General features: G+C 42.7%; 2 protein-coding genes across 2 annotated transcripts; one reads left to right on the plus strand and one right to left on the minus strand.

Annotated features, from left to right (window-relative positions):
- The first annotated feature begins 4,524 nt into the window (after nt 1-4,524).
- On the plus strand, nt 4,525-6,186 carry LOC117547356 (transcription factor Adf-1-like). Its single transcript, XM_034217990.1, has 2 exons — nt 4,525-4,971; nt 5,502-6,186. The coding sequence occupies exons 1-2, from the start codon at nt 4,842-4,844 to the stop codon at nt 6,104-6,106; spliced, it is 735 nt and encodes a 244-aa protein (XP_034073881.1). The 5' UTR covers nt 4,525-4,841; the 3' UTR covers nt 6,107-6,186.
- On the minus strand, nt 6,154-8,304 carry LOC117547355 (protein ANTAGONIST OF LIKE HETEROCHROMATIN PROTEIN 1-like). The gene is made up of 2 exons (XM_034217989.1): nt 7,945-8,304; nt 6,154-7,419 (listed from the first exon to the last, which is right to left on the minus strand). The coding sequence occupies exons 1-2, from the start codon at nt 8,058-8,060 to the stop codon at nt 6,513-6,515; spliced, it is 1,023 nt and encodes a 340-aa protein (XP_034073880.1). The 5' UTR covers nt 8,061-8,304; the 3' UTR covers nt 6,154-6,512.
- Nucleotides 8,305-10,953: the final 2,649 nt, after the last annotated feature.

The raw sequence follows: 10,953 nt of genomic DNA on the forward strand, positions 1-10,953 counted from the left end.
ATTTGCTGTGTCAACAAATGCAAGGAAACACATAGGGCAGACAGCACATTGCATTGTGGGAACTTGGCAACAGTTCCCTTAGCTATCAGCATTCAGTATACCTGTAGCTGAATAAACATGATAACAAATGGTAGGAATCAGGAAATCGCAGAAAATAAACAAATTTCATCAGTCTTCTTTTTAACAATGGTAATATATATTTTTTTTAAATGAAGCTATTCAAAACTATGCTATGGTGGTGTTAGGCTATTAACCAATATTTTCATCTCACCAATCCCTCAACATTCAGAAAAAACATCAAAACTAACTCCAAGTCATATATTCATATAATATATACACAATAATCTGTATTCTCACCCGTACTGTAAGAGCTCACACAATTCCATCCATAAATCATTCCTTAATAAAGCACAGATGTACTTCTTTCCCCAAAGACTGTGTTGAATGGTCGTGCATAACTGAGTTACTTTGCCATTATATTATACAGATATACTACTGGACTTTTCAAGCAAAATGTGTAATCCATAAATATTGCGGAAGTCTAAGGAGATAAATCTATCCTTTATTGGAAAAATATATTCCATTGCTGTCAAATGTGCCAACCATGCATGATTGACAGCCGCCTGACTGCTCTGTTGTTGTGTTTTGAGAGTATAATTAAGTCACCAAATGTCCAGCACAATGTAGCTCAACTGCCACATGAGTTCCAATTAGGCAGAATAACAAAAACATACCAGTGTGGATCTGCAGAGCTCTACGCATTCTGCTATTATAGGCCTGTGACAAACAGCCAAAAAGGGCTTTAGTTTTCGAGATACCGCTCCCGGAGTTAGGACAAAACACAACTTACTTTTTCCTCATCTCTAAGGCCTCCCATACATTAAATGGATTGTTGTATAAAAATATTTTACTGCAAAAGTGGTGAAATTGATATGTAAAGTTATACACCCCAAACTAAAAATAAAGCCTGGCCGTCTGGGGGTTGAGGCATATAAACTCATGTAGATTCACAATGGAAGGTCTGATAAAACTTGGCATACCTGAGGTCAGGACATCCCTCTGCATTATAGAAAAGACTGAATGTCAATATCTTACTGTAAATTGGAGATACAGTCATTTGAACACATACCTACAATAGGCGGAAATGTAAATATATGTAGAATGTTCTCTTTACTTTGTAGTGACTCTGACATGGATTGCCATAGCAATACATATGAGGGCTTGTTGGAAAGGTGTGGTTCTACTTAATCCAGTAATCCAATAATAATTGTGTAAAGGTAGCTTACATACTCATGGAGTTATGTCACTAAACGTATAAGGTGTCCCAAATGGAGAAAATATGAAATAGTCCTAATTAAATCTATAGTATCACCAATTAGTTTTATTTTGACTTCACTTATCAGGGGTGGAAAATATTAACAAATTATCTTGAGTAGAAGTCCCTAAAAGGTATGACAACTTGAGCATTGTTAATAATAATAATAATAACCCATAATTGTTATTTTTTTAAGTAAAATATTGCAACTTCAACATTAGTGCAGAGAAAATGCAGGCCTAAAATGCAATAGAACTACTAACGAAGTAGTAGTTGGACATCAGCTCGTCGTGGGCGATGTTGGTGGTCAGAAACTGATCCACTAAGAACTGAAACACCTTGATTTCACTCTCAAGAGGACCATAAGGATACTCATCCACTTCCTGATAGGGCAGAACGTGATGGTACTCCCGGTCGCTCTCGCAGTACGCGCACAAAACCTCCGGCCACGTCATGCCGTCGATAAAATACAGAGTGGAGTTAACGCTGTCTTTGAGGTCGGCGGGGGCAAACGTGGTGTTGGAGGTGTCTTCTTCACATAGGATGACCTTCAAGAGGGCAATATGTGTCTCTGCTGTAGTGGAAATTTCCTAATATCCTGATATGTTAAAACCAAATGCTTCTCATTTGGTTTAGATGTACTGTTTGCTCTATCTGTCCTACTTCAAGGCCACAGAGCTGTTTTGGCTACTAGGTTGAGACTCACACAAAGTCACACGAGAACTTCTACAGCTCAAGGCCAGGTGTCTAATAACAATGTGACCGTGTGAAGACAGATTTCTTACCTTCTCATCATTTCTACTATATAAGCTTCGCTATAATATTGAACTGTGCACACTCGCGCAGACTATCCTATACTCTGTGAGACCTGTGTCTATATTTTATTGTATCTGATGTTTATTCGAATAAACATCACCGGAAAGACAACTCTGTCTGTTTCACCATTTGTTTGTTTTCTGACTTGTACTCTACAGTATTGGGGTTTTTAGATTTCCATAACACTGCTCACATTGTTTATCGACGGCCCAGCAACTCAAGCTTATGCTCCTCATAACAGCAAGTCATTCAGCTCTGTAGAGAATCAAGAAGTCATACTACAGTATTTGACTCCACCTGCTTTATCTGCATCTCATTGCCTACGTGGGTTTCTTCACAAACTGACAGGTAAATCATTGCAAATATTTTTGGACTGTGAAAAGATGGGACCTTGTCAAATAAAATGGCTAATTAGCTAACTGGAAAGTGACCTAGCTTAATGTTTCATTAATGTAACAGAGCCTGTCCAGTAGCCTATATATAGAAGGCAAGAGTCAGGGTGGAGTTGCTGGCTTCACATTGCGAAAGGCAGCTCTCACAAGATGGTTGATGACAAGGCATGTAACCACATACGTGGATGCCATGAAAGACCTTTGTGACACTGATGCAAAGGGCCCAAAAGCACACAAAGAACATGGAGCCTCTAGAATGGACAGAGATGAGGGAGACATACAAAAGATAATGGAAGCTGTGGAGCAGAAGCAGAACCCTTTTGACCTTGATAGTATCCCTGAGGAACTGATCAATATTGCAAGTGGTCAGGTTGCATCTGAGAAAGTTGCAAAAGAGCTGTCAAGTTTCCTCCAAGATGGCGCTGAGCAGAATGCCATCTTTATTGAACAACGCCTGGCAAAATCCAAAAAAACGTAGAGCTTCTGGGATCCTGAGAAAAGAAAACAGTGTGCAACCTTCAAAGACATGAAAACATCAGGTGGAGTCAGTACTAGAAAGGTTCACATGGACTCAGATGTGCTCTTTCGAAGATGACTTGCTGTATCCAAGCAAAGAGAGGTATCCATGGAAACTGTGATGTCTCATGAACTTGCTGCTGTCCCCCCTCTTTGTTTTATGATGATGGAAGCATGAGAAAGACAACAAAAGCCGACCTTGCTAAAAGATTTGAGTCAGTAGTTGAAGAGACACAGCAGTTGCCTAATGTTGCTGAACCATCTGCATACATCATCGATGGCATGGCTCTTCTACAGAGTCTACCTGACTCAGGCTTTCAGACATTCAATGACCTGGGTGAGTGTGTCTGGAAGAAGATCACAACACTAATGGAAAAGGAAAACAACAACTGTGTTGCTCTAGTGTTTGATAGGTATGATCATCCACACTCAATCAAAGACCTGGAAAGGCAAAGAAGAGGCACCATCCAAGCAAGCAGATCTACACACGTCATCACAGGCAAAGCCAAAGTTCCTAACTACAGGAAATACCTCAAGGTCAGTGGTAACAAGACTGCTTTATGCAGCTTTGTAAGCAACTACATAGCCAATACAGGGCCCAAGAGAATCTCCTCAGAGAACACAGTCATTTTGGCAGGTGGCTTTGAAAATGGTGAGGAGGTCAAAGTGGTCAGCAAGTCAGGTGTTGACAACTTGACAGATCTGACAACTTGACAGATCTGTATAGTTATCTGACAGATCTGTATAGTTATCTGTATTAGAGTCCAGACAGACAGTCTGTCTGTCTGTCTGTCTGTCTGTCTGTCTGTCTGTCTGTCTGTCAGAAACATTCTGAACATGCCTTCTCTTCCTCAGAGAGCAGCAAACAAGCAAACTAATCCATCTGCTATTCCAATCATGCCTTCTTAGACTAAAGTATATATGATTATAAATGTTGTATTTCCCGCATTACAACCACTTGTGCGGTCAGGTGGGCTGCTGCTGTGGGGTCAATTTGTTCCGGCTGAATGAATGAGTGGTTGGATCTGGGTCTGCCATGGGTGACTGTGCTCCCCCACAGACCTCTCATTCACCAGACAGCAGCTATTACTGCATCGCCTGAGCCCTACAGGGATGCTTCAGCTCTCATCAAGCAGTAATGAGGGGGGGGGGGGCAGACGAGTCTGCCTACAGGTGGGAGATGGACCATCTGGTGACCTGGTGCAGGGACAACCACCTGGAGCTCAAAGCTCTCAAGACAGTGGAGATGGTTCTGGACTTTAGGAAGAACGCAGCCCCACCCGCCCCCATCACTCTCTGTGTGACTGCCCAGTAACTGCTGTGGAGTCTTTCCGCTTCCTGGGCACCATCATCGCCCAGGACCTTATCAAAAAAGCACAGCAGAGGATGTTCTTCCTGAGGCAGCTGAAGAAATTGGGAGGGGTCGGCCACTATCTTCCCTGCCCGCCTCCAGAACCCTGACGGGCCCTCCACACTACAAGCGTTTCAGGCGTAAAATTACGCCTCTAGCGCGTCTGCCCATTCACTTTGAATGGGGTGACGTCACGTCCGCTCACGTTTTCGCCGAACTGCATCACGGGAAGGCAAGCGTAACTTTGAGAGCGTCTCGCGCGTAAAAAGTTGAACAATGTTGAACTTTTTACGCACGAAACGCTCTCTCCGTTCCTGACAAGTGAGCGTAAGCCAATCAAATCCCGTTTCAGAAAATCTGACAGCTCAAGCCGTAGCCAATCAAAAACCGCGCATACGCTGGGAGAGATATCCTGAGATATCCCGCCGTTCATGTCTATATTTGAAATAAAATGGACGAGGTTATAATCGTAGCGGTAGCGAATCACCCTGTATTATTTGATGTGACCCTGTTCACCTACCGGGATAGAAACCAGAGGAACCAGGCATGGAAGGAGGTGGCAGAGACAGTGGGGGAAACTGGTAGGTTTTCGCCTGTTTGGGGATTTTATATCCAGTTTACTTCATGTTAACATAGCTAATGAAAAATAGCCGGTATATTTAGCATAAAATAGCGCCATAGACATTAATCACATACATGTTAATCATCCGCTGCCACATCATAGACTATATTGCATTACATTAATGCACACAGTCATACTCCTTTCACATTTCTTAGTTATATATATATATATATATGCAAAAATTCATTCCTAGCATTCTATTTCCATGTAAATTACTGCTTTATTTAATTTTTATCTTTTTGCAATTTAACTGTACAATACATGTTGTGTTTTATATTAGATTTCTTGTTTTGTATATATGCACCATGACATCAAGTCAAATTCCTAGTATGTGCAAAGCTACCTGGCAATAAACCTGTTTTTGATTCTGATAAAGTGTGACATGTAAAACCTTGTATGCAATTGAAAGGGATTTGGTTTTCATTAATGGAGCAATCATTTTCTGAAATTCAAGAAATTAACTGTATTCTTTCATTTTCATTTTATTAGACGAAGTGTGCAAAAAGCGTTGGAAGTCCCTCAGGGACCGATACCGCAGGGAGAGGATCCTGGAGAAGGAAGGGAAAAGTAGCGGGGCAGGGGCTTCCGGGGGATCTAAGCCCTGGCGTCTCGCAGCAGTAATGAGCTTTTTAAAGCCCTTCATGCTGGACCGTGAGACGTCCAGCAATTTCCCCCGGCAACCCCTGCCTCCACCCACCGGAGCAGAAGAAGAGGAAGACTCTATGGGTGACAGCCTGGAAAGCCAGCCAGAGCCAGGTAGCAGTCAGCCGGCCAGTCAGCCGGCCAGTGTGCCGGCCAGTGTGCCGGCCAGTGTGCCAGACGGTGTGCCGGCCAGTGTGCCAGCATTCCGGGGGAAGAAGAGCAGGGGAAGGGAGATGTCCCCTTTTGAGGAGAACCTGCTGTCGGCCGTAGGCCCGATGCTGGCCATGCCACCACCCCCACCACCAGTGGTGGAGGTGGAAGACGAGGACCTCCTTTTTTTAAGGAGTCTCTGGCCTGCAATGCAAAAGCTGAGCAGGACGAGCAGCATGAGACTGAAAATGAAGCTACAAGAGGCGGTCCTGGAGGCCACAGAAATGGACATTAATAATTAATTAATTAGATACTGATACTGATCCACATTACATCTTTTTACACTCATCACTCATCACACACAACATCACATAAATAAAAGTTATTTAAAAGTATGTTATGGCTATACTGTGTCTTGACTTGTTCATGTGGTTTGTCAGTTACAACATACCAGGAGCTTCTTGTATGTCGATATATAATGTGCTGTCTTCTGTAATTATTCAGGTGAAACCCTGATGAAAATTATGAGTGGTTTATCACTAAAAACAGGGCTGAAGGAAAAAGGTTGTTAGTTATATCATGATATCAATTCAAGAAACATGTTTATTAGGAATGGTTGATTTTAAAATGGCTCATTTGGAATATTTGCTTTTTAAAGAAAATGGGTAGCTCTTAAAAGAGCTTTTTGGTTTGGAGACAAATATGGGCCTACACCACATTTGCCTGCCATCGCACTGCCCCCTCCTCGTTGAAGTAGGAGCAGAAGGTCTCCCGCTGTTGGATGGATTGCCGTGTGGCATTGTTGGAGCCCATCCTCGGTGCATCACACAGGGTTGGAGTAACTTCATCCGTGGACCTTGCGATAGGTGTGCGTGATGGCATATCAATGGTCTTCCTGCGGAGGAAGTTATGCAACACACAGGCGGCCTTCACACACAACTCCGTCACCTCGGGGCTGGTGGTGATGACACGCCTGAGCATTCTCCACTGGGTTGAGAGGATGCCAAACGCACATTCAACCACCAACCTGGCACGGCTGAGGCGGTAGTTAAATAACCTCCTTTCACGGGTGAGGTGACGTCCAGGGAATGGACGCAGAAGGTTGTCCAGCAGCGGAAATGCCTCATCTCCAACGAAGACATGGGGGAGAGGGCCCCGCCGCTCTGATCCTGCGATGACGGTGTCAGGTGGTAGCTGCAGACTGCCGTCTCGGAGGCTCTCTCCAAATGCAGAATTCCGCAGGCTCCCACTGTCGCTGCTCCTCCCAAAGCCTCCAACATCCACTACCCTGAACAGGTACTCAGCATCCACCACAGCCAGCAGTACCAAGGAGTGGGTGGACTTATAATTAAAGTAGAGGGAACCTGCATTTGCTGGAGCCTGGATAACGACGTGCTTCCCATCTATGGCACCAACACAGTTGGGAAACTCCCAGCTCTCCTGGAACCCAGCAGCGATGGCTCTCCAATCCTCCACCTGTGGTACCAGCATGCACTCCTCGACCAGGGCGGTCCAGATGGCCCCCGCAACCTCCTTGACAATGACTGCCACTGTAGAACGCCCGACCCGATAGCTGAAGGCTATCGTCGCGTACGAGTCACCAGTTGCCAGGTACCTGAGAAAAAAAGATATATACATGATTACAAAATATATTTATTCAGACCCCACACACACACAGACCACAGATCCCCCCCTCCACACATTGAACACAGACACACACATTGAACACAGACACAGATTGAACACACATTGAACACAGACACACACACATTGAACAGACACACACATTGAACACAGACACACACACATTGAACACAGACACACACATTGAACACAGACACACACATTGAACACAGACACACATTGAACAGACACACACATTGAACACAGACACACACATTGAACACAGACACACAGACACACACATTGAACACAGACAGACACACAGATCCCCACACACACATTGATCACAGACACAGACACACACGCCATGTACACAGGGGAGCAATACTGTGTTTACCTAGATATCTTAATTAATGTTACCCATCTGAACTAAATCACAGACTTCAGTCATCATTCGTGCATTCTCTCTCCTTCTATACAGAGTCAGATTAAAGAAGTAGAAATACACAAAACGTACCGTAGGCAGATGGCGAGTCGCTCGGCGGGGCCGATTGACATACGCAGATGGGTGTCCACCTTTGTAATCAGTGGGCCCACCTTTCCGAGCAACTCGTCGAACACCTCCTTGCTCATCCTGAAGTACCTCTGAAAAAGGCGGTCATCGAGACGGAGCTCCTGGACGAGAAGGTGGTATTCCCCCCTTTGTAGACGGCATCCATTTTAGCAATAGTGGAGAAGAACCGGGGTTTTTCACTTTGTATGTCCGGGGCGGGAGATTCACATGGAGATTCTGATTGGTTGTTGGTCGCGGGGCTCGAAGAAACGCCCCAAGCGTAAATCTTGGGGCGTTGGAAGCGAATTTTACGCTTGTAGTGTGGCCGGCCCGTGAGGCGGGCAGGGAAGATAGTGGCCAACCCCTGCCACCCTGGAGACAAACTGTTCATCCCCCTCCCCTCTGGCAGGAGGCTGCGCTCCATCAGGACCAAAACCTCTCGCCACCTGAACAGTTTTCTTCCCCTCCGCTACCGGCCTCTTAAACAAGGCCCGGCCCCCCCACTGACACTTTACCTCAGCCACAACGTAGTCTCTATATGCATTACATTAATGCACACAATGTTCAAATTCTATAATTGCAATCTATTTCGCTGTAAATTACTGCTCTATTTTATTGCTATTTAACTATATATTATTACAGTGTCCTTAAAGATGTTTTGTTTTATATGGAGATTCTTTGTTTTATATTTTATGTATGCACCACGACATCAAGTCAAATTCCTCGTATGTGTGAACCTACCTGGCAATAAACCCGTTTCTGATTCTGTGTATTTTTAGCTTGCCTTGCATGTCACTAGTACAGTATCGAGTCCTGATGTAGCTCTATGAAATACAGTACGTAGGGAGAGGAGGCAGAGAATGAAGAGAAGTACACAAGTATGGCAGGTCAAAGTTGAAAGATCAAGACTGTCAAACTGTGGAGACGTTAAGTCAATCATTTTACTGTTCTTTGTTCTTTCTTCAAAATTGCAAATATAATTTTTACTAATTATCAAAAGTTATATTCAAGTTTAATACAGTGGAAATATATTTATAGTAATATATTTCTAATAATATATATATAGTAATAATATTATATAAAAGCCTGGTTTCCTAATGATTGTCATTTGCTTTTTTTTCAGATCAGATGTTGATATTTAATCTGTTCTTATAAGAATCTGATAACTCAGAATAAATGGTGAAAATGTGTTTTTTAATGATCTATTAGAGCAGTGTTTCTCCAACTTTTTCATACCAAGGACCACTTAACCAATAAAAAAAAACACTCACGGACCACCTAACTCCACAAATATCCAAAATCACATCGTTTTTCTAGAACAGATTACAAATCGCCTGAAAATGGTACAAACAAGTGCCAACATGTGTGATGAAGGTGTTGCGCTGGGCTATATCATGCAATTGAAAGTGAAACTTAAGCTCGCTCCATTGCGGAGATATTTCTGCAAAACTCAAATGTATTTATTTATTTCAAATGTGAAATGTTACCAATACACTCACGGACCACTAGGGGGTGCTCACGGACCACCAGTGGTCCGCGGACCACACTTTGAGAAGCACTAATTAGAGCAATGGGCAGCATGCTGTATGTACACCTTTTGGGAGAACCTAAAGCACAGCCTGCAAGACATCAGAAAATACATATTGGCATGACTGTATTTATATACAGTTCCTCCCCATCACTCCTTCCCTATCAATTTGCCACCCGTCTATTTCTCACCAAACAGGCAGGGAAGATTGAAATGTAAAAGTTGGAGAGCACTGTGGAAAAATTACTATTCACACGCCCTCTAGATGAAAACATGATTTCCATCTGCTCTCAAAGCTGCGTCCTGTAGCATTTGGTATTTAATGACTGATATTAGTCTGTGGTGATGGTGCTTTTAAATATTGACTGCTATAAATTGACTTCAAGTTATTTGAATTTAAATAAAACTCTACACTCTTATGTTTGATGGTCGGAGCCATCATCTCTGCTCACAAATGGCCTTGCTGATTAACTGATTGACAGCTATCTGAGATTAAACTGATTTTGCTCACTCCATCGCATTTTCCATCACATCTCCGTCATCAGTCACAGCTATCTATTTATACCCTATATTGCGGCGCTTCTCCTCTGATATGAGAGAAAAAGAGAAATCACTTTAGGGCCACATCAAACCCCTCGGTTTGAATTCATTAATCAGAGATGGAGCGATGGATGAATGGAGAAATGCAAAGTAGAAGCCTAACATACAAACCACTTTCAACATAACTTAAAAAAACTGGATTTTAACAAGACGCTAAGAGAAGTAGAGACTTAAAGGAGTTTTGTGAATAGCTTGAATGAATCCGGTTTTTACCATGTAGTTTATGTAAATAACATTCTTTATCTTCATTGCTGAAATATATTTCTCTTTGTAAAAGATGGCACATTGAATCAAATACACATTTTACATACATTACCTGGTTTGGTGTCATTTGCTCATTAGAAATAGTCTGTACGTTTATTTTTCTTAATTTGACCGATTTCTTTCTTAATAAATAAATATTAAATGATGTGTCTTTTTCTGTTAAATTATAATCTTCCTGATGACATATCATGACAATCCTTGAATTATATTTAAAATGACACTTGTATTGAACACTGGAGGCAGAAATCAACGTTGAGCCGATATTCAGAAGAAAGGTTAAACTAAAGGAGAAAGTCATTGAGTCAAAGGCACCTGGGTTGTGTTCATACAGCAGGATAGCATGGAAGAAAGAGAGGTTTACCTTGATGAGGTGTTGTACTGCGTGTCGTCTCATATGAACTGCATTCAGCGCCTGATTGTCTGTAGTTTGTCATCTTACTGCTCACTGTGATCGTCTGCTGGAAACATTCATCCCTGCAAATATGTCAAACAAAAGCTCTTAATTTCCATATACCCGTTTTTAATTTAAAAAGGCTGTTTGATCTGCTGCATGGCCCAGGCCCACCAGAGCACATTTTGAG

Source organism: Gymnodraco acuticeps, unplaced genomic scaffold (assembly GCF_902827175.1).
Source record: "Gymnodraco acuticeps unplaced genomic scaffold, fGymAcu1.1, whole genome shotgun sequence".
Taxonomy (NCBI): Eukaryota; Metazoa; Chordata; class Actinopteri; order Perciformes; family Bathydraconidae; genus Gymnodraco; species Gymnodraco acuticeps.